The sequence below is a fragment of the Pogoniulus pusillus genome, chromosome 7, assembly GCF_015220805.1.
Source record: "Pogoniulus pusillus isolate bPogPus1 chromosome 7, bPogPus1.pri, whole genome shotgun sequence".
Classification (NCBI taxonomy): domain Eukaryota; kingdom Metazoa; phylum Chordata; class Aves; order Piciformes; family Lybiidae; genus Pogoniulus; species Pogoniulus pusillus.
The window spans coordinates 4,324,711-4,348,540 of NC_087270.1; the positions used below are offsets into that span (position 1 = coordinate 4,324,711).

At 44.2% G+C, this 23,830-nt stretch overlaps 1 protein-coding gene across 9 annotated transcripts in view; it reads left to right on the forward strand.

Moving 5' to 3' along the window:
* Positions 1–2,569: 2,569 nt before the first annotated feature.
* GCFC2 (GC-rich sequence DNA-binding factor 2) overlaps positions 2,570–23,830 on the forward strand; it is a 988,578-nt gene continuing 967,317 nt past the window's right edge. For 2 of the 9 annotated variants that reach the window (XR_010302748.1, XM_064145740.1), the window contains exons 1-15: positions 2,571–3,048; positions 3,784–3,894; positions 5,660–5,818; positions 6,321–6,539; positions 7,967–8,052; positions 10,139–10,263; positions 10,911–11,097; positions 12,471–12,594; positions 14,691–14,769; positions 16,799–16,911; positions 18,467–18,666; positions 19,077–19,245; positions 19,528–19,649; positions 21,405–21,481; positions 23,160–23,226. Coding sequence is in view for 8 of the 9 variants with exons in the window: in XM_064145740.1 (XP_064001810.1) it covers positions 2,697–3,048; positions 3,784–3,894; positions 5,660–5,818; positions 6,321–6,539; positions 7,967–8,052; positions 10,139–10,263; positions 10,911–11,097; positions 12,471–12,594; positions 14,691–14,769; positions 16,799–16,911; positions 18,467–18,666; positions 19,077–19,245; positions 19,528–19,649; positions 21,405–21,481; positions 23,160–23,226 (2,190 nt within the window). In the remaining variant the exon portion in view is untranslated. Of the gene's footprint in view, positions 3,049–3,783; positions 3,895–5,659; positions 5,819–6,320; positions 6,540–7,966; positions 8,053–10,138; positions 10,264–10,910; positions 11,098–12,470; positions 12,595–14,690; positions 14,770–16,798; positions 16,912–18,466; positions 18,667–19,076; positions 19,246–19,527; positions 19,710–21,404; positions 21,482–23,159; positions 23,227–23,830 lie in introns of those variants that run through there. The other 7 variants (XM_064145741.1, XM_064145742.1, XM_064145743.1 and 4 more) reach the window with 7 other exon arrangements.

Consider the following 23,830-nt stretch of genomic DNA (forward strand, 5'->3'; position numbering starts at 1 on the left):
TAACTAATAACTAGTTATTCCAGAATAACCTTCAACTCTAAATAGTTTATGACAGCTTTTAGCGTTCACAGGGTTTTTACTGTTTAATAAAATTAATCCATTGGCACTTAGCATTGGCAGCCCCTCCAAAGAGATACTAGGATGCAGTTGAATTTGCTTTTCCTCTTCTGCCCTGGGATCATCTTGACTGGATGACATTGTGTAGATTAACATCTTGGCACTTAGCTTATTAACTGGAGTGACAGATGCACGCGTGGCAGTTTCGACCTGCTAGAAACATCACCTGTACAATAGCTGTGTCCCATGTTTCTGCCAGGCTGAAGTCCTGGATCATTTTGTTTTATAATGAGCCAGCTAAGTCCTGCCTAAGTAGCACTCACTAGATTGAGAGGATTTAAAATAGGATGAAAGAGAAGAAACTCTTTAGGACAGAGTCACAGCAGAGGACAGGAGCTTTGTCACTGTTATAAGGATGTCAGAATAACAAGATCTTTGTTTAGCATCATGAAGCCTTCATAGAATCATAGAATCAAGCAGGTTGGAAGAGACCTCCAAGATCATCCAGTCCAACCTAGCACCCAGCCCTATCCAATCAACTACACCATGGCACTAAGTGCCTCATCCAGGCTTTTCTTGAAGACCCCCAGGGACGGTGCCTCCACCACCTCCCTGGGCAGCCCATTCCAATGCCAATCACTCTCTCTGGGAAGAACTTCTTCCTAATATCCAGCCTATACCTACCCTGGCACAACTTGAGACTGTGTCCCCTTGTTCTATTGCTGGTTACCTGGGAGAAGAGGCCACCCCCCACCTGGCTACAATGTCCCTTCAGGTAGTTGTAGACAGTAATAAGATCACCCCTGAGCCTCCTCTTCTCCAGGCTAAACACCCCCAGCTCCCTCAGCCTCTCCTCATAGGGTTTGTGCTCCAGGCCCCTCACCAGCTTTGTTGCCCTTCTGGAACAGTGAACAAGAAACATCATTGTCATTATTTCAGGCCAACCTATGTCAGCAAATTCTGTGTAGTCCAGATTGCAACAACTGAACTCAATATACCATCCAACCTGGCCTTGAACACTTCCAGGGAGGGAGCAGCCACAACCTCCCTGGGCAACCTGTTCCAGTGTCTCACCACCCTCACTGCAAACAACTTCTTCCTAACATCTAGTATAAATCCCCCCTCTTCAAGTTTAAACCCATTACCCTTTGTCCTGTCATTACAAGACCTTGTCAACAGTCCCTCCCCAGCCTTCCTGTAGATCCCCTTCAGATCCTGGAAGGCCACTATAAGTTCTCCTTGAAGCCTTCTCTTCTCCAGGCTGAAGAACCCCAACTCATAGCAGAGGTGCTCCAGCCCTCTGATCATCGTTGTGGCCCTCCTCTGGGCTTGCTCAAACAGCTCCATGTCCTTCTTGTGGTTAGTATTTGGCTACTAGTCACAGATTAAACTTCATATAATAATATATGGTTATAAAGTCTCTTTATTTATTATTAGGTCATATTATTTTCAGACATACATGATTAATTATACCTTCACATGCATAATTACTAAAATACTTTATTAGTAGTTGTACAGTGATTATTCTAATTATTTACAATTTACTTTAAATTATTTTGAAGCCATTATAAATTATAGACAGACTATCAAAGGATATTCTATAGACGGATTATCAAAGGGTGACCATTTGCTGGCCCCAAGCACCCAGCTTGGCAGCCTCTGCCACTAGGAGGCCCATGGCCCTTGAAGCTAATTTCATTCAAACACATTGCCAGCCAGATGCTGTCTGCTCGACACCCAGAGGATACTTTTCGAGTTCCACTCACAGTATCACAGTATCATCAGGGTTGGAAGAGACCTCACAGATCATCAAGTCCAACCCTTTACCACACAGCTCAAGGCCGGACCATGGCACCAAGTGCCACGTCCAGTCCTGCCTTGAACAGCTCCAGGGACGGCGACTCCACCACCTCCCCGGGCAGCCCATTCCAGTGTCCAATGACTCTCTCAGGGAAGAACTTTCTCCTCACCTCCAGCCTAAATCTCCCCTGGCACAGCCTGAGGCTGTGTCCTCTTGTTCTGGTGCTGGCCACCTGAGAGAAGAGAGCAACCTCCTCCTGGCCACAACCACCCCTCAGGTAGTTGTAGACAGCAATAAGGTCTCCCCTGAGCCTCCTCTTCTCCAGGCTAACCAATCCCAGCTCCCTCAGCCTCTCCTCCTAGGGCTGTGCTCAAGGCCTCTCCCCAGCCTCGTCGCCCTTCTCTGGACACGCTGAAGCATCTCAATGTCCCTCCTAAACTGGGGGGCCCAGAACTGAACACAGTATTCAAGGTGTGGTCTAAGCAGTGCAGAGCACAGGGGCAGAATGACCTCCCTGCTCCTGCTGGCCACACCATTCCTCATGCAGGCCAGGATGCCACTGGCTCTCTTGGCCACCTGGGCACACTGCTGGCTCATGTTCATGCGCACGCTGTCAGCGCTGGCTTCCCGCACAGCCTCCAGCTGCCGCCTCAAGGGTTAAAGCCGGGCACGCCTCCTCACCGGCTAGCACCGGCGCGGCGCCGAGCGGGGCCAGGGGAGGCGGCTCCGGGTCGCGGCGCTTGCGTGCATAGCGGTGGGGCTGTGGGGCGGGCGCGCATGCGCGGCGGGCAGGGTGTGCGTTCCGCGGGGCGCGGTCTGCGCGTAGGGCTGCGGCGCCATGTTCCGCCGTCCTCCTCGTAATTTCCGCGGCCGGCGGCGTGCGGCCTCCAGCGGCAGCAGTAGCGATGAAGAGCCGGACCAGGCTGCCGCCCCACCGTCAGCTCTCGGTCCCAGTTCCGACTCCGAGCAGGAAGCGGAGGCCGTGGGGGAGGAGGGGCGCCTCAGCAGTGCCACCGGGAGCCCCGAGGGGACTAGGGCTACCGCAGCGGAGGGGCCGCCGTGCCCAGAGGACCCGGCGGGCAGCCCTGATGGAGGGGCAGCTTCGGAGCCCGGGCCACGTCTGGCCGGAACTGGATCGGCGCTGGGTGGGAAGGTGCTGCTGAGCTTTGGTAGTGAGGACGAACGGGAAGGTACGGGCTCGGTGGCACCCCCCTCTCCAGAGGCCCAGCGGAGCCTTGCCCCCGCACTGAGGTGGCAGCTGGTACCCTTGCACCCCACCGGCTTGGAAAGTGTCGCGGGTTCTGGGAAGAGCAGCCAGGCTGGAGGCTTGGGTGTACGGGCTGCTCCTCCTGCCTGCCTGAGCCCTGGGGTGGTGTCCCCTTTATGCTTCTTGGCGGTCAGGAATAAGAAGAGAGTTGCATGGATAGGGCTGTTGTGAGGGCCTGTAACCGACATGCATGTAAAAGCGTTTTGAAGGTGACACACTTGTGTGCTTTGCATGGGCAGTGTTTGAAAGCTACTTAGAGGAGACCAGAGAAAGCAGATAGACTATTCCCTGCCTAACCTGTTAATGATGCCTGAGCTTAAGTAAGTGAAACTTAAATGTTCATTTAATTGAGTCTGCTGGGCTGTTCTTTTTGTGGCTCATGACCCAAGACAGGTGAGGGTAGTCTACATGGAGTCAGTTTGTTACTGCAAATAAAGGTCTCAGCCTAACAGTGTTGCTGCACTGAGGAGGCTGGGCTCCTCACAGCCTTAAGAGGTGATAAAGCTCTGAAACCAGATGAGCTTAGTGCAGTCAGAACGTGAAAAGTATGCTGTGCACATACAGATTAGGTGCTCTTTGTATATGAAACATGAATATATGCATACACACTGCTCTCTTGGCTAACGTCATTCAGAATAACTTTGTTTTACCTGGATAGGTGATGAAGAACTTTTTAAAATCAAGAAACCATCCTTCAATGAAGTGACCTTTAGACTTCAGAAGAAGGAAAGCCAACCACATTCACAGATAGAAACAGAAGAAAGCAAAAGTGAGTACCTTTTTGGTTTAAATATTTGCTGGGATACTCATGTTATGAAATTGGTAAGTAAAGAGTGATGTTCAAATACTGATGTTTGATGTCTTCTACTTTTTTATTGGATCCAGGTTTATAATTTTAATCTATTTGTGCTGACACTATTTTCTATATGACCTTGGTGTATTGTGACCTTGGTAACACGGTGTGAGGACTTGGAAGCTGTGCTTGAGAAGACCTATAGTACATCAGAATTAATAAACTTCTGTTAGATTGGTGCCTTAGCATCCTGTCTTCCAAACCATGTGGCAGCTATCCACTGCTTATTCCTATCATAGAATCAACCAGGTTGAAAGAGACCTCCAGGATCATCCAGTTCATAGTGTGATCTGAGTATTTGTGTTTAGAGAAAAGGAGGTTCTGTTACAGCACTTGGCTATTTTAATTGAAGGCCTAGATGGCTCTGGTAATATTCCTAGTCTGATGGGACTCATCTGGCCTGCATCAGGAACAGTGTGGCCAGTAGGACAAGGGAGGTTATTCTGCCCCTGTGCTCAACACTGGTCAGGCCACACCTTGAGTACTGTGTCCAGTTCTGGGCCCCTCAGTTCCAGAGAGATGTTGAGGTGCTGGAACATGTCCAGAGAAGGGCGACGAAGCTGGTGAGGGGCCTGGAGCACAAACCCTATGAGGAGAGGCTGAGGGAGCTGGGGGTGTTTAGCCTGGAGAAGAGGAGGCTCAGGGGGGACCTCATTGCTGTCTACAACTACGTGAAGGGAGGTTGTAGCCAGGTGGAGGTTGATCTCTTCTCCCAGGCAACCAGCAACAGAACAAGGGGACACAGTCTCTAGTTGTGCTGGTGGAAGTCTAGGCTGGATGTTAGGTGGAAGTTGTTGTCAGAGAGAGTGATTGGCATTGGAATGGGCTGCCCAGGGAGGTGGTGAAGTCGCTGTCCCTGGAGGTGTTCAAGACATGACTAGATGAGACACTTAGTGCCATGGTCTAGTTGACTGGCTAGGGCTGGGAGCTAGGTTGGCCTGGATGATGTTGGAGGTCTCTTCCAACCTGGTTGATTCTATGATTTCTATAGGAATATTTAGGGTTTCTGTGTGTTTAAAAGTTTTATTCCCTTTTTCATGCCTCTGTCAATTCACAGATGCTTTGCAGTTGTTTGATAAAAATAAATTAGATTGAGAAATTATTTCATTTGTACTAGAGATGAGATGCTACATTTTCTTTGTAATTTCTTATTAAAGTATACCTTAGCACATTTTCAGTTCAATAATGTGATGATTCACAGGAGATGTGGCTGATGAAATCAATGTGTTTGAAGAATCCAAAGATAACTGGAGATAAGACAGGCATGCATAAGCCTTTAAAATTTAGATAAAGACTCACTCATTGTTAATGCATAAAAAAAAAACCCAAAAAGCTTTCTAAATACACTTACAAACTTGAGGGAGATAAATCCAGACATGATGTCAGCTGTCAGGATATTAGTCAGCTGCTGTCACAAATCATTGCTTTTGTGCATGTAAATATGCTCTGTGTCTCAGAAGGACATGGTAGTTTAGGACTATCACAGGTGCTTGATTCAAAACAAGAGCTGCCATGTAAATTGCTGTCTTGGAGTGCTGGAAAATATGATGGTTTTTGATAAGTGGAGATGGATAAGTGAGAAGTCTTTTCTGCTGCAAGGTTTAACTAGTTACAGCATATCAGCTTCTGTCAACTGAAACTGAAATTTGGAATCTTAATATTTTTTTCTACCCTAAACCAGAAATCTGCCAGTCAGAGCCTAGAACAGGCAACACAAAAGGCACTTGTAAAGAAGAAGAGGAGGAGGATGAAAGTTATTCTTCACTTAGTCAGGACTACAACAGCTCAGACTCAGAAAATGAATCCAGCTACCTACAGAGGAGGAAGGATTTATCACCAGGTTCGTTTCTTGGATTTTATTTTTGAAGGAAATTGCTTTGGAGCATTCTTTGTTTGATGTGTATGACAAGATAGGTGAGGCGAATCCCACTCAGCTTGAATCATGCAAGGAGTAGGCATCTAGTGTCTGCTGAATCAGGGCTAGTCTAAAAGAATTTCGGTGGTTCCCCGGTATTTTTGGTTGCAGGTACTTGTAGTACTTCTATGCTGGGTTTGGAAATGAATCAGAAATAGACTATTGTTTTGGGAAGAAAGGCAGCAAAGAAATTATGTAAATATGTAGTTTACTTTGAGGTTAAAATACAGCCTCATTTGTGCTAATTTGTGAACTCTGATTCTTTTGTAAACTCAAAGCTTAGTAATTCACATCTTGGCACGATAATCTTATTAGAAACACACCTTGTATCCTGTCTTCAGGATTGTGTTGATGTGAGATGATGTTTTGAGCAACAGAGTGTGTAGCTTTTAGTGTTCTGCTTAGATTTTCTTGCTCTGCAATACAGGTAATATCCCCAGCACAGCTTGCATTGAGGCTGCTCGGAGGAAGCGTCATTTAGCCAGGACGCAGGCTGATTATCTTCCACTGGATGCTTCAAACAGTCCTCAGGTCTCTGGGAGAAGAGAAAGCAGCGACTTAGAAAGTGAAGATGAGTCTGATGTGAAGAATGTCAGTTTTGTTCCTAAAATGAGAACTCTTAGGGAGAGGATGGCTGAGCACATGGGTGAGTTTGTGCCATTTTTCCCAGTGGTTCTGGCTTTGTTTTTTGCTGTTGTCTGGAAGAACGTGGGACTTGTCCAGTAGGGAGCTGAGTGCAGAGCAAGGCTTTTCTCCTCAGGGGTCTTGTTCTTGATGATTATGAGAGGCATTAACCTGATTTTAGGTCTGACTAATGTGGTAGTGCAGGGTACTTTGAGAAGCATTAAAAAATGTTAGCCTTTTTGACCTCAAAAATTGCCTTGTAGGAGTCACAGCAGTTAATGCAAGTTGCTGTAAATCTTGCCTCCTGCTTCTGGTCTGGTCTTCTGAGTGCTTTGCCTGCATTGACATTGTGATTGGTGTTGAAAAAAGGGGAAAAAAAACCCCAAACCAACAACCCAGCCTTTCAGAAGTAAACAAACCTACAGCACACAAAGCCTATCTGTTTTTCCTGTTGCATTTTCCCTCTTACAGCTCCTTACAGTTTTGTTTGGTCCCCAGGTTTACCTTATTTGAATAAGGGGGTTATAGTGTAGAGCTGAGCTTGTTGATCCCAATGGGATTTTTTTTATCTGTCTGTGATGGTTTGGGTGTTCCCCACCCCCCCCAACATTAGAAATCATCCAGACTAGACTCAGCCAGCTCTGGAAATTGAATGAAGCTTATATTTACAGCTAGCACAATATACAAGCAGATATTTACAGTATATACAGTTATAGACAGAAATAGACAAGCTAAAAGGGAATACAGAAACACAACAGCCCTCCCAGAAACCTGAGTCCCCAGGAGGGGCTCTCAACCACCCCTTCACCTTCTCCCCACCCCTCTCAACCTTGCCCCAGTCCCAAGGAAGAATGGAGGTTGGGCCAGGGGGGTTAGGAATCAAAGTGCGAATACCTCATCTATGTTTTGATTCTTGTTCTTATACATCTCAGCAAGCCTATGAGTGCAGTAGACATCACCCTTGTTTCCCTTTCACAGCCTGTAATCTAGTTCTTCTCACCAAAACGTTCTAGCTAGCTTCAAACTAGCACACTCTGGTAAAGTGCATGTTTTGAAACACTCCGGGGCTTGCTGTGTATAATGTCACTTACTATGTTAACAGACTCTACTTGCTCTCTTCCATACTCATTATATACAGCTTTGCTTTGAAACAAAAATGAGATGCTAGTGCTCCTTGTACTGCAGTGGAAGTTGGTGGAGGAACAGTCTATTGGGGAAGTTAGTATTGGTGTGAATGCTACAAATCTTATTAGCTGATTCCAAGCCTTCCTTGCCTTTCAGTTTGGAAGTCCTTAGTCTGCAGGTTTTCAATCTTGAGGGGTATTTTTTGTGTTCTGTCACTTAACTAGTAATGACTGGGAGAAGCATTGTTGCATTACAAGGTGGAGAACATGTGAGGGAAAAGTAAAGGACATAATGACATCTAATAATAATTGTTTTAATTTGCAGTGACTGTGAGTGGTGAATCAAGTGAAGACGAAGCACAAACTAAGTGGGAAGAACAGCAAATAAAGAAAGCAGTGAAACTCTCTCAGGTGATGTGTTTCCCTAACCACTGGAAGTTGCTTTTTCCTTGTAGGCAAGAAAGCTTGTCTAGAGTACTGTCACACATCTCCTTCCTGTCCTCTGAGTGATTATTTTGAAAGTTACACTCTGATTCTTCAGGGGAAAGACTAGAAGTATGGGAAGGTGATAACGAAAATCCATAACATCTGCCTCACTGTTCAGAAGCAGGGTTTTGTTGCCTGTCTCAAATGCAGGTGGAAAGACTGAAAAGCAGAGTGAAATTGTGAAAGCTTTATTTGTTTATTTGGGTTTTTCTTTGGGTTGGTTTGGTTTGTTGTTGCCATGCAAAGAAACTTGAAGAGTGTATAAATAATACAAATGTGGAGCAGTTGCAAAGCAAAAGTTTATATATTCTTTTACCATTATGTAATTCTCAGGTGGCAACCTGTGAGCTTTTTTCCACAATTCAGCAGAATTCTGTCTCTTTCCTGATAAGTAATTGGCAAAAGTAAACTGTGTCTCTACTGGTGAGCTGGAGGTTGTGTCACAGTATCACCAAGGTTGGAAGAGACCTCATAGATCATCAAGTCCAACCCTTTACCACAGAGCTCAAGGCCAGACCATGGCACCAAGTGCCACGTCCAATCCTGCCTTGAACAGCTCCAGGGACGGCGACTCCACCACCTCCCCGGGCAGCCCATTCCAGTGTCCAATGACTCTCTCAGGGAAGAACTTTCTCCTCACCTCCAGCCTAAATCTCCCCTGGCACAGCCTGAGGCTGTGTCCTCTTGTTCTGGTGCTGGCCACCTGAGAGAAGAGAGCAACCTCCTCCTGGCTACAACCTCCCCTCAGGTAGTTGTAGACAGCAATAAGGTCACCCCTGAGCCTCCTCATCTCCAGGCTAACCAATCCCAGCTCCCTCAGCCTCTCCTCGTAGGGCTGTGCTCAAGGCCTCTCACCAGCCTCGTTGCCCTTCTCTGGACTCGCTTAAGCATCTCAATGTCCTTCCTAAACTGGGGGGCCCAGAACTGAACACAGGACTCAAGGTGTGGTCTAAGCAGTGCAGAGTAGAGGGGCAGAATGACCTCCCTGCTCCTGCTGGCCACACCATTCCTGATGCAGGCCAGGATGCCACTGGCTCTCTTGGCCACCTGGGCACACTGCTGGCTCATGAGCTGTGTCGGCTGGTGAGCTGGAGGTTGTGTTTCATGTTTGAATTGCCTATTCTGGACCAAATTGGGAAAATCTGAATCAACACTTCCTTATGTCAGAATAGAAAATGGAGAGTAGTAGAAGACTAGGAGAAAGCTTGATCTTTCTGCTGCTGAATTTCAAATCCTATGTGATTGGTTTTCCTAGGTTTCCATACTCCTTTCTGGAAAGCTGTTAACTTCTGGTGTTCAGGAAGCTGCAGTGATCTTTTTTTTAGTTGCAGACTTTCAGTTGTTGCTTGTGGAGCTGATTGCTTCAACTGATTGTGTTTTGGCTGGATTTTGACATACAACTACTGTTTTAGAATGCAAACTGCAAGCTAAAACTCAGTAGAGTCTGGTTTTAGTTATAATTCCAATGAAGCTGAGCTGTCAGAGTGAAAAATCTGTCTTGTTCTCCATGGACTTTGTCAGAAGGTAGTGTTCATCTGTACTGGGGGAGGGAATTGGAAAGTTGACTATGAGAAAATGAGATGTTAAAGGGCTACTAAATGATAAATACTCTTGCTTTAAAAAGAATTAGTGAAATCAGATATCATCACTGCTTGTCTATATCTTTTTGTTTTATACTTAGAATCTTGATTCTAGCAAAGTCTCTGCTGACAGTATAGAGGCAGTATGCATTATCAATAGCCATGAATGTTTTCAGACCAAGACAGCAACTTAAGTTTACCTTAAATCAACAGATTGCTTTGTGCTGATTCTATGTACTACATGCTTTTATGCAATATGTATACACTTTGCATTTTCCATGCTCTTTGTTACACTTTTCTGTATTTCATTGAAATATGTATATCTATATAATGTTTTGTGTAATGAAGTGATAGGTCTTGTTGATCTATAGAGTTGCAGAGGGAAAACATGTGAGCAATGTATTAAAACAGAGCACTTGAAATTCTCATAGGAAACCTATGATGATGCTTACCTGCAGCATCCACATAAATCTCAACCAGCTAACCCAAAGTTTGATCTAAGTGTTTCTCTGCCACCTGTGGACTTGGAAATTGTGAAGAAGCGACTGACAGAGAGGTAAATTCTCCTCTTATGAACTTAAATTTTGACTTCTCTGAGGTTTTGCCTCAGAATTGGAGATGACAGCTTTGAAGTGTAATTTTTTTCTTCTGGAATGCTGGAGGATTTTTTTGGCTACTTCATGTGTAATATGCATGTAATATCCAACAGAGCATGACATATTTTTATCTCTACCTGGCAATGATTTGTTGTAGGTTGTCTTATCAACTAGGATATTAGAGATTAAGTTGATTTAAGTGGCAGACCTATTTTTTGCTTGCTTGTAGCTTTTGACAGGGTGTTGATTCAATAGTATATATGCCCAGCAGGCAAAACTATAACCAGGGCAGACATAGTTGGCAATCCTAGCCCTCTTACCGGGGTTCTTATACTAGCTGCAAAAATAGCTCAGTATTTTCTGAAGTAGCAGTTAATTCTCTGTAGCCCATTTAGGCAAACTAGAACTGGCTTTGGGAGGTTTTTTATCTCCTTGTGTGCCACACTCTGACTTTTGGCAGTGCAGCAGCTGTTGAACGGGCAGCTCAAATGCAAATCTGCTTATTAGCACAGACAAAGGTTTTGTATGTGATCATAACAGGAAAAAATGTTGTGGAAGCTGTTAACTTGGTGATTGCTTCAGTTAGTCTGAGTTTCTCTGTTTGCAGGATAACATCACTACAGAATGTGCACCGTGCCCACCAGAGGGAGTATGAAAAATATGTGGAGGACATAGAGAGTTCAAAAACAACCGTCCAGGAGCTAGAGAAGTCTTCAGATGCACTTCTGAATTTCAGATTCTACAAGGGCATGAAAATATATGTGGAAAACCTTATAAACTGTTTGAATGAAAAAGTAGGTATATTTTCCCATTTTTCCCATTTTTTGTTGATAAAAGTGCATTCTGCCACTGAAAATGAGGACTTTTTGTTTGGAAAGTATGAAGGACAGAACCCAGTTAAAAATCAGTTCTGTAAAGTGCTGTAATGTAATGGGGAGATAAAAAGATAGGTTTGCCCTCACCCAGAGTGATGTCCAGAGAAGGGTGACAGAAGCTGGTGAAAGGCCTGGAACACAAACCCTACGAGGAGAGGCTGAGGGAGCTGGGGGTGTTTAGCCTGCAGAAGAGGAGACTCAGGGGGGACCTCACTGCTGTCCACAACTACCTGAAGGGAGGTTGTAGCCAGGTGGGGGTTGGTCTCTTCTGCCAGGCAGCCAGCACCAGAATAAGAGGGGACAGTCTCAAATTGTGCTGAGGGAAGTCTAGGCTGGATGTTAGGAGGAAGTTGTTGGCAGAGAGTGATTGGCATTGGAATGGGCTGCCCAGGGAGGTGGTGGAGTCACCGTCCCTGGTGGTGTTCAAGTAAAGAGTGGATGAGGCACTTAGTGCCATGGTCTGGTTGACTGGCTAGAGCTGGGTGCTAGGTTGGACTGGATGATCTTGGAGGTCTCTTCCAACCTGCTTGATTCTGTGATTCTAAGATTGTATAGAAACACTGGCTTGGACTGTGGTCTCACCTAGATTCTGTCATCTCCCTCCAAGAAAACGTTGGAGGGTGTTTTCTGCTGGTCTGATAATCAGGGTGCACTGAAATTGATGGAGAGGCTGGATGGTGCTGAAATTCACTTCTGGGATATTTCAATGTCTTTACTTGGAGTTGCATAACAGGTAGTAAGGACTTCAAGTTAGGTTTGAGTTGGAATTGAATAACAGAGCTGAGTGAGAATTTGACTGTTATCAGCTGCATCAGTTTCCTGCTCTGTATTGAAAAATAGGAAGATTGGGAAACAACCTAAAGTTTGGCCTCACTGAAAGTAAGCTGCTGTTATCCTCTGTAGAAAGTGCTATCAGATCTAAATTACAGCACTTAAGTCTGTTGCAGTTGTGAATTTATCTAACTTCAAAGAGGAAACAAATGTTAGTTAATGAATTCATTAACATCTGTTGGCTCAAAAGCAAATTGATAGCAAATGAAGTGTGCCAATAATGTCTTCTGTAACCCTTCCTTATGAAGCATTAACTAAGCATGAGCAACTGGCTTATAGTTGGCTTCTGCAAAGAAGCCTGAAAAGCTGCAATGAGCAGAAACTGAACTTTTCAATCCATGATACTTTGGTTCTAATTTCATGGCTATACTAAATCCTGATGGAAACTTGCTTTTGTTGATGTGTTTTTTTTAAGATGTAAGTAATTGAAAACCCAGTAACTGTTACCTGTTATATTTCAGCTGAAATACATTAATGAACTGGAATTGGCCGTACATGCACTTCTTCAGCAACGAGCCATAACAGTACTGAAACGAAGACAAGATGAGCTAAACAATGAGTCTACTTATATTCAGCATCTGACAAGTTAGTATGAAGCTAGAAGGTATTTTCTTATTTAGCCATTCCCTTTTTGAGCAGAAATGCACAATTACTTTTTGGATGAAGTTGCTCATTTTTGTCTTTGTTTTCCTTTCCCTTCCCCATTGTCAATAGGAGTGTTCTACTGTACCTCACTAATGCCCATGATACTGATTTTTTTCCCCTTATTTAATAGTGAGCAAAGCCTGAGCAAGTACTTGCCAATTTTTAGCTGTTCAACTCAGCAATTTCTCCTTAATATCAAAAAGAAAAGTTTTCTTGTAGGTCTCATATTGTAGAAAGATTGTTGTGCAGTTCTGTGAATAGATGAGAATGCAGGGTGTTCCCTTGGCAATAGCACATTGACATAAGTGTGTCCTTAATGCTGTGTCTGTGCTCACAATGGAGACTTCCCAGTAGGAGCTGACACTTAACATGAAGAAAGAAGCCACTTCCTGTAAGGGTTTTGTGTAAAATTGTTTTTCAGTTGCTATGGGAAAAATTGCTGCACTCTCCACATTTATTAGTGTGGAAAGAAAATATTGTTTTTATGCAGTGTGTGATGGTTTGGGTGTTCCCTGCCCCCCCCCCCCCACTTTGGAAATCACCCAGACTAGACTCAGCCAGCTCTGGAAATTTGAATGAAGCTTATATTTACAGCTTAGCAGAATATACAAGCAGATATTTACAGTATCTACAGTTATATACAAGGTAAAAGGTAATACAGAAACACAACAGCCCTCCCAGAAACCTGAGTCCCCAGGAGGGGCTCTCAACCACCCCTTCACCTTCCCCCTACCCCTCTTAACCTTACCCCAGTCCCAGAGAAGAATGGAGGTTTGGCCAGGGGGTTCGGAAGCAAAGTGGATGAGTCAGAGAAACGGAGGGTGAGGCTAGAGAGAGAGGTGCTGCTCAGATCTCCCCAGTAGAAGTGCCATATCTATGTTTTGATTCTTAGACATCTCAGCAAGCCTATGAGGGAAGTAGTCATCACCCTTGTTTTCCTTCCACAGCCTGTAATCTAGTTCTTCTCACCAAAACATTCTAGCTAGCTTCAAACTAGCACACAGTGTGAATCTCTTAGCTGCTTCTAGTTAAAAAAGCCAAATCCAACATCTGTAGTCTTCAAAATTGGTCAGGCAAAGCTAAGGGCAGTATGCTTGGAGCTGCTGGGAACAGACAGAGGCCAGATGCACCAGTTTCTGGTAACTACTAATCGTATGGGTTCAGTCTTCTCAGTACAGAGGATAAGCTGCTGAGGAGAGAAAGCTAAGAGCCTGTAACAGTATATGGAATGGTGCAGCAGGCTGACAGAAGGTGTCAAGGAGAAAAGGGTAGTGCTATAATAATAGCTGCCATCAAAATGGTTTTACTCATAGCTCACTACAGTGAGCATGTTTAGCATGTTTAACAGTGCTCTTAATTGTTTGGGTTTAGTTGTATTGAATACAGTAGAAAACCTGCTCTTTCTTGGATGATAATTCTTCAGTAGCTGCAGGCTTTTTGTGGGCTGGTTCTGCATACAGTAGGCAGATAACAGCAATTCCAGTGGATGGCCCAACTAGAAAATGCTTGGACTCAAGAATTTGAATAGGGTCACATCATCAGTGCTCACTCATATAACAGGAGAGAGGGGGCAGCCAACTACTCATGAAACCTTAATGTGATTTTGAATAGTATAAATCAGGGATTTAACTTTGTTGCAACATGGGAACTAAACTTCATAATTAAGTCTCATTTATATGTGGTTTTATTTTTGACCTAGAGACAGAGGTAGATCTCCACCCTTGCCTTTCACACTGCTAAAAAACTACTGAAGAAGGTGCCAAATTCCTTTTCCAGGATTAGGAAGCAGTCTTGTGTCAGCAAACTCACCTTTTCATCAAGTGCTCTAAGGGAACAGCCACATCAGACTATATGCAGTTGTCAAAAGTGATATTTACTGTGTGTTATTCTGGAGGCTGTTAGAGTTTTGATTAGGAGGTTTGGTTTTTCTTTGGCTATCTTCCAACTGAAGAATAAGAGAGAATCAGTGTTTCCTTACTGAGAAAACTGTAACTTGAAAATCATACCATTTTATTTTTGGCTGTTTCCTCTGTTAGGTGGAAGTGACAAACCAACTAATGGTGGATTAGAAGGTGCTGAGAAGACAAAGCTTCTGGAAATGTGTGAACATCGAAGGTAGATGCTGTATCTGCACTTAAGTATGATAAATGTGCTGCACACTGGGTTTTTTTTTGTCCTTTATACAGCAACAAATGTAAACCTGTACAATGACTAAATGAGATGATACAAAAAACAGGTATTTGCTTTCCAAAATTCAAAGTACTTGGAAACCATGCTTGTTAATGACATTCTCTTTGTGTCAGTTTGTATGTGAGTGCTAACAGACCTTGGCATTTTAGATTAACAAGTCTTAAGAGAGGCTGTTTACAAAACCATGTGACAGAAGCTTTTTCTGTCCTGTTGTGATGATGAAAATTATGATGTTATACAGAAACACACTTTAGTATTTTTGCATAGATTAGGAAAAAAGAACCAGTATAGTTGCTGCTGAGGGTGGTGGTGCTGGTGAGTGAAACAAAGAAACATCTAGCCATTCCCCTGTTATCAGTGTAGGCCTGATATGCATTTTGGATGTTACTGTGCTCAGAAGCTGCTACTGATTGAAGGCTCCGACCCTACAAGTGTTCAGAGCCAAGTTGGATGGGGCCTTGAGAAACCTGGTCTTTTAAGAGGTGTTCCTGCCTGTGGGAGCTGGGGTGTAGCTAGACGATCTTTAAGGTCCTTTCCAACCCATCAAGAGATGTTCCTGCCTGTGGGAGCAGGGGTGTAACTAGACGATCTTTAAGGTCCTTTCCAACCCATTAAGAGGTGTTCCTGCCTGTGAGAGCAGGGATGTAACTAGGTGATCTTTAAGGTCCTTTCCAACCCATTAAGAAATGTTCCTGCCTGTGGGAGCTGGGATGTAGCTAGATGATCTTTAAGGTCCTTTACAACCCATCAAGAGATGTTCCTGCCTGTGGGAGCTGGGGTGTAACTAGAGGATCTTTAAGGTCCTTTCCACCCCAAACCAATCTGTAATTCTGTATTTTTCTGAAGTTGAGAGCTTTGAAAGTGTTTCAGGTGCGTTGGTATCTCAATTCATAATTGCACTTTGAAGCAGCAAGAACATTGGAATTTTAATGGATGAAAAATGGTGTAATAAGAACTTCCACTTGAAACAGTTATGTGCTGGTTAATGTAAATAATTGTATAGAATTGCTTATGCAATAACACTTTCATATCATTTTCCTGTGACAGGGTTGCAAGCTATTGATTTTGCAGCCTTGGTGTCATAGCAATATTTTTTTGGAGCCCAGCTGGGACTTGAGTGCTATTACAACTATGATGTGGCTTATTGCACAAGTAATGCAAGACTGAGATATTAGAGGCTGAGAGCTCAGTAGTTGACTATATGCTAAAACTGGCAGTGGGAGGCTGAGAGCTCAGTAGTTGACTATATGCTAAAACTGGCAGTGGGAGACTGAGAGCTCAGTAGTTTACTCTATGCTAAAACTGGCAGTGGGAGACTGAGAGCTCAGTAGTTTACTCTATGCTAAAACTGGCAGTGGGAGACTGAGAGCTCAGTAGTTTACTCTATGCTAAAACTGGCAGTGGGAGACTGAGAGCTCAGTAGTTTACTCTATGCTAAAACTGGCAGTGGGAGACTGAGAGATCAGTAGTTTACTATGTGCTAAAACTGGCAGTGGGAGACTGAGAGCTCAGTAGTTTACTCTATGCTAAAACTGGCAGTGGGAGACTGAGAGCTCAGTAGTTTACTACATGCTAAAACTGGCAGCAGGAGACTGAGAGCTCAGTAGTTTACTGTATACTAAAACTGGCAGCAGCAGTGTCCAATGCTGTGCTGGATTAGTGTTCCAGGTAGGATGAATCATTAGCCTCAGCAACAGGAATGAGGTGAACTGAGGGTTATTGCATGGTTCATTGATTCAGACACACTACTCCAACACTTTTATGTCAGTTCCCAAATCCCCTCCTCCAGTTTCAGTATACCTACAGTTATGTATTTATTATTGGTCCCAGATGGCATTTGCTTAGGCTTTTGCTCTTGAAACTTTGATTAAGTTTTTTGAAGTTGTGTTTTCTGTTCAACTTCCCTCTGCATACCTGAGGAGCACAACTCACCTGAGTTCATTCCAAAATACAGGACTGGCAGGTGGCAAATGAGAGAGCATTTAGGAGAAGCTAATCACCATGAAGGCATGTCGAGTGATGATGAACTGAGTCCAACAGAGGTGAATGAGTTCCAGAAGAGCAAAGGTTGGTGACAGACTTAACTGTGATGTCCTAGAACAAAATCTCTTGTTTTTCAATGGTTTTTAAAACTTCTTTTTAGGGAAGATGAAGAAATAGTGCCATGGTCTAGTTGACTGGCTAGGGCTGGGTGTTAGGTTGGACTGGATGATCTTGGAGGTCTCTTCCAACCTGCTTGATTCTATGATTCTATAAATGCTTGATTTGAGTTATATACTTTTAGTTACACCCTATAGAGAAGCAATGCATTCAGACAGTTCTGCCTAATGACTCAAGAATAGGTATATGGTTGTAGATCACTTTGAGTGGTGGCATTTACACATGAAAAATGCTTCAACTAGAAGTAAGATCTTTTAGATTGTGCCAAAGCTTACCTGATAGCAGTCAATGCTAAATAAGAAAATACCTTCTAACTTCATACTAACTTGTCAGGTGCTGAATATAATTTCCTTTCCCCTTCCCATTGTCAATAGATATGTGTAGCAAGGCAGTGCTACAATGTGTTTTGTATAACGAGTTCATTTTCTGAAGGAAAAGGCCCAGGTGGCCAAGAGAGCCAGTGGCATCCTGGGCTGGCTCAGGAGCAGTATGGCCAGTAGGACAAGGGAGGTTATTCTGCCCCAGTACTCAGCACTGGTCAGGCCACACCTTGAGTAGTGTGTCCAGTTCTGGGCCCCTCAATTCAAGAGAGATGTTGAGGTGCTGGAAGGTGTCCAGAGAAGGGCAACAAGGCTGGGGAGGGGCCTGGAACACAAAGCCTATGAGGAGAGGCTGAGGGAGCTGGGGGTGTTTAGCCTGGAGAAGCGGAGGCTCAGGGGGGACCTCATTGCTGTCTACAACTACGTGAAGGGAAGTTGTAGCCAGGTGGGGTTGGTCTCTTTTCCCAGGCAACCAGCAACAGAACAAGGGGACACAGTCTCAAGTTGTGCCGAGGGAAGTCTAGGCTGGATGTTAGGAGGAAGTTGTTGTCAGAGAGAGTGATTGGCATTGGAATGGGCTGCCCAGGGAGGTGGTGGAGGCACCGTCCCTGGAGGTGTTGAAGAAAAGCCTGGCTGAGGCACTTAGTGCCATGGTCTGGTTGATTGGCTAGGGCTGGGTGCTAGGTTGGACTGGATGATCTTGGAGGTCTCTTCCAACCTGCTTGATTCTATGATTCTGTGATTCTAAGTTAGGGTGAATTAGAGCTTGTTCTTTTAATTGTCCTGAATGAATGAAGACGAGCAGGGAAAGGCTTAATACATTTTCCTCCAGATAGCAGAAAGATTTTCATGTCTGCAAGTGAAATACTGTAATATTAAGTCTGAAATACAGTGCTTATTAGAATCTGTGTTCATGAAGAAATTTGCTTTCTGATAGTATTTCTTTCTCTGAAACTGGGTTTTCCAGGGAGCCAGTTTTACAAACTCATTTTGATGTCAGGTGTGTCAAAGATGAATGACAAATGCAGTTATCATACAGATATTTCTTATGTCCTGTAGATGAATCAACTCTTCAGCTTATGCCTCAATAAGTTCTGTGATTTTTATTTTTTTTTTTTATTCCCAACAAATATTATTCATAGATAACCTTTTAGAGGATAGTAGAAAAATCTTTGAAGATGTACATGCAGATTTTTGTGACATCAGAAAAATCCTGTTGAAATTCCAGGAATGGAAAGAGAAGTTTCCTGACTCTTACTGTGATGCTTATATCAGTTTCTGCCTGCCTAAGCTATTAAATCCATTGATTAGATTTCAGTTAATAAATTGGAATCCTCTTCAGGTAGGTGCTTTAACTGACTTCATTCCAAATTTGTATGTAATTGTCTGTTCTGTGTTATATGAAAAGTGAGATGTTTTTCTGTACACAGTGCATTTAGAAATTAACAGAGTTGGTCTCAGGAATTGAAGCCTGTGGTTGGAATCTCCTTAACTCTCTCCATTTCCAATAACTCCATCCCTTTTGGCAACACTCTGTATAAAAAGAATTATTCTCCTGGGTTCTTTGAAGATTGCTTAACAATCTCACCCTTTAAATTCTATCTTTAAATCTAGTTTCCCCAATTTGCTGCTTTGGGCCCTTTCAATGGTGAGGGTGGATCTGAAATTAAGTGGGAATCTCTGGTATTACTGGATGAAGATTTGCCTCCCAGTCCCCACCAGCTGGGCAACTAACAGGGATGATCTTTTCAGCAGAATCTTACAGATTTGGAAGGGATGTCTTGGTTTAGAGCTATAGAAGAATTCAGTGGTGCCAAGACTGTGCCTGAAGGGGATGCTGCCAAGAACGTGTCTAAAGGGAATGATGATCAAGAAGTTTTGCCTAGAGTGATTGAAAAAACTATTCTTCCAAAAATTACAGGTATAGTAAGATTGTCTTGGAAAAGTTCACTGCAGCTAGGCAAGCAAACCTTAAATAAAAACCATAACTATCAAATAATGGTGCTTGCATAATGATGGTCCAAGAAGTACTGATGATGTAATTCCAGAGAGAGAGACTAAGGTAGCCTCTTCTGAAGATTATAGCAAGAAGTTTGGCTTTCTCTAGGTTTACTTCTGTTACTTTGTCATGCCTTGTAACTAGAGTGGATAATTATTTGCATACTGTGAATGAGATCCTGGTTTCCCTGTTTTTTTTCTCCAGCCTTTGTGGAAAACATGTGGGATCCTTTATCTACTTCTCAGACAAAGAATCTTGTACAGCTTTGCAGTAATCTCTTTGAAAAACAAGCAGTTTCCAAAAGTGAGCTTGGTCAAGCAAAAAAGGTACAAGGTCCTGTGGTATGAGGAAAGGATAACTTTGAGAACTGTGCATGCTTTCTGTGGGTGTGTGTAGAGCATTGGCTTGAGGTTCTTCACTTCTGCCTACTTGTATGATCGCTCATGCTAGTTTGAAGCTAGCTAGAATGTTTAGGTCAGAAGGATTAGATCACAGGCTATGAAAGGGAAACAGTGGTGATGTCCACACACATAGGATTGCTTAGATGTATAAGAACAAGAATATAAACATAGATAAGGCATTCGGCGTTCAGGCACAGCCTGGGCTTTTGAGCTGCATTCATTAACCTCACCCTCTGTCTCTCTGATTAATCCACCTGCTTCCTAACCCCTGACCAACCTTCCATTCTTCCTTGGGGCACAAGGCAAGGTCTGGGGTAAGGTAGAGGGGTGGGAGAAGATGGAAGGGTGGTTGGGAGCCCCTCCTGGGGACTCAGGTTTCTGGGAGGGCTGTTGTGTTTCTGTATTAGCTTTTCCCTTGTATATTTCTGTCTATAACTGTATAGACTGTAAATATCTGCTTGTATATTCTGCTAAGCTGTAAATGTAAGCTTCATTCAATTTCCAGAGCTGGCTGAGTCTAGTCTGGGTGATTTCCAAAGATGTGAGGGGATGGGTAATACACAAACCATCACATCACTTCATATTAGGACAATTTAAGAGTTAAGCTTTCATCTCATCTGAAGATGATCAGAGGTCAAACAAACAGAGAATTATACAGAGAATTATAAAGATCAGATCTAAGTCTGCTGCCAAACCATGTCCCTTAGCATCTTTTAAACATCTCTGGATCTCTTTGAACACCTCCAGGGACGAGGATTCAACCACCTCCTGGAGAGCCTATTCCAGTTCTTGATAACTGTTTCAGTGAAGAATCGTAGAACCAAGCAGGTTGGAAGAGACCTGCAAGATCATCCAGTCCAACCTGGCACCCAGCCCCATCCAGTCATCTAGATCATGGCAATAAGTGCCTCATTCAGGCTTTGCTTGAACATCTCCAGGGATGGTGACCTCCCTGGGCAGCCCATTCCAATGCCAATCACTCTTTCTGGCAGCAACTTCCTCCTAACATCCAGCCTATACCTCCCCTGGCACAACTTGAGACTGTATCCCCTTGTTCTGTTGTTGGTTGTCTGGGAGAAGAGCCCAACCCTACCTGGCTACAACCTCCCTTCAGGTAGTTCTAGACAGCAATGAGCTCCCCCCTGAGCCTCCTCTTCTCCAGGCTAAACACCCCCAGCTCCCTCAGCCTCTCCTCATAGTGTTTGTGTTCCAGGCCTTTTAAAATCTAAACCTCCCCGTGTTGCAACTAGAGGCCACTTCCTCTCATCCTGTTATGTGTTACTAGAGAGAAGAAACCAACACTCAATTTGCTACAACTTCCATTCAGTGAGTTGTGGAGAGTAAGGAGGTCACTGAGTCTTTCCTCCAGGTTCTAGTTCCCTCAGCCACTTCTCAGAAGACCTGTTCTCCAGACATTTCACCAGCTTGGCTGCTCTTCTCTGGACTTGTTCTAGCATCACAGTGTCTGTCTTGTAGTGAGGGCCCCAAGACAGCTCCAGGTGTGGCCTCACCAGCACCGAGTACATGGGGACAATCACACTGTGTAGTATACACAAATGGCAGCTGTGCTGATTCTCCAACTAACCTGATACACTTGTATATAAGCAAAATAACCATTAAAATTGTTACAGGTGGAGGGTGAAGTCTTTCTTGTGGTGACATGTTAATTGTTTTCAATAGGATTTGATAAACATGGTTGTCCTAAGAATGAAGAAATCTGTAGAGGAAGATGTCTTTATTCCTTTGTATCCTAAAAGGTAGGCTGACTTCAGACTCCTTTGATCTCTCAATCTTGTTAATTCTTCTGCCCTTCTTCCCCAGAGATGTAAAAGATGTCTATGATATTTGAGGCAACACTTAAAAGGCATGCTTACTCCTTTAGCTATAGGAAAGGATATATGAAACCCTATTCCTGTTCCTGAACCCTTTCTGATAAGGATAACTCCACTGACTGAATGCTTTTTCATCCTGTAACAAAAAGCTCCTTAATGTACAAGGTCCACAATTTAGCTTTAGCATAGTACCTTGTATCTGCAAGCCTGAATTGAGTTTAAGTGGTTTAGTGGTGTGTATTTGTGTGTGTCATCTGATTCTGCCTGTACTTCCTCAAACAGGGGCTTTATTGTTGATGTTTATTACTGGACACACAATAAATGTGGAGTCTGGGATTTGAAACATATTTGAAACACAATAAATAGGAGCCTGGGATATGTAAGGTTAAGATATGGCTAGGAGAGAAGCCTTGGTAAAGCTGATGTAGGATGTTTGGTTCTAAGCAATGCTGTTTGAATCCATGCAATACAGACACAATTGTTCCTAATTGGTTAATGTTACTGAGAAGTACTTAGTACTTAGGGATTTGATCTGGACGAGGGGATTGAGTCCAACATCAGTAAGTTTGCAGATGCCACCAAGCTAGGAGCAGGTGTGGAGCTGTTGGAAGGTAGGAGAACCCTGCAGAGGGACCTGGATAGGCTGGATGGGTGGGCAGAGGCCAATGAGATGACATTTAACAAGGCCAAGTGCAGGGTTCTGCACTTCGGCCACAATAGCCCCAAGCAGCACTACAGGCTGGGGACAGAGTGGCTAAAAAGCAGCCAGGAGGAAAGGGACTTGGAGGTACTGATAGATAGTAGGCTGAAGATGAGCCAGCAGCATGCCCAGGTGGCCAAGAGAGCCAATGGCATCCTGGCCTGCATCAGAAACAGTGTGGCCAGTAGGACAAGGGAGGTTATTCTGCCCCTGTACTCAGCACTGGTCAGGCCACACCTTGAGTGCTGTGTCCAGTTCTGGGCCCCTCAATTCAAGAGAGATGTTGAGGTGCTGGAAGGTGTCCAGAGAAGGGCAACAAGGCTGGGGAGGGGCCTGGAACACAAAGCCTATGAGGAGAGGCTGAGGGAGCTGGGGGTGTTTAGCCTGGAGAAGAGGAGGCTCAGGGGTGACCTCATTGCTGTCTACAACTACCTGAAGGGAGGCTGTAGCCAGGTGGGGTTGGTCTCTTCTCCCAGGCAACCAGAAATAGAACAAGGGGACACAATCTCAAATTGTGCCAGGGGAAGTCTAGGCTGGATGTTAGGAGGGAGTTGTCAGAGAGAGTGATTGGCATTGGAATGGGCTGCCCAGGGAGGTGGTGGAGTCACTGTCCCTTGAGGTGTTGAAGCAAAGACTGTATGAGGCACTTAGTGCCATGGTCTAATTGACTGGCTAGGGCTGGGTGCTAGGTTGGACTGGATGATCTTGGAGGTCTCTTCCAACTTGGTTGATTCTATGATTCTAGTAATAGTTACATTATAATGGGCTGAAACTGACAGGCCTTTCTTTAGACTGACCTTGATTGTGGTTGTCACTGATGAGAGCATTCTGGAGTTTATCTTTTGAAAACAAACACAAATAAACAAATTCTCTTTTTATCCCCCTCCTCCTTTTCTTGGCCAGCACTGTGGAAGACAAATCATCCCTACGTTCCAGATTCCAAGAAAGATGTTTTTGGTCAGCTGTTAAGGTAGAGAAAACACAGCTGCTTTTATTTTTCCTTCTTTAGAAATTGACTTCAGTGAAAATTTTGCAGTCAAGAAATGGATCTCCAGGCAAGAATTGCTAGGAGATCAGTACGCTTGCCTTATAAACAGAGTTAGCTATGCTAACCTTCTAATGTGGAATATGATGCCTGCATGTTCCTGTAGCATGTCAGAATAGTCTGAGGTACTGAGTTGTGAATTCCTGGTGAAAGGCCTGGAACACAAAGCCTATGAGGAGAGGCTGAGGGAGCTGGAGGTGTTTAGCCTGGAGAAGAGGAGGCTCAGGGGGGACCTCATTGGCTACAACTACCTGAAGGGTGGTTGTAGCCAGGTGGAGGGTGGGCTCTTCTGCCAGACAACCAGCAACAGAACAAGGGGTCACATTCTCAAGTTGTGCTGGCAGAAGTCTAGGCTGGATGTTTGGAGGAAGTTCTTGACAGAGAGAGTGATTGGCATTGGAATGGGCTGCCCAGGGAGGTGGTGGAGTCACCGTCCCTGGAGGTGTTGAAGAAAAGCCTGGCTGAGGCACTTAGTGCCATGGTCTATTTGCCTGGCTAGGGCTGGGTGCTAGGTTGGACAGGATGATCT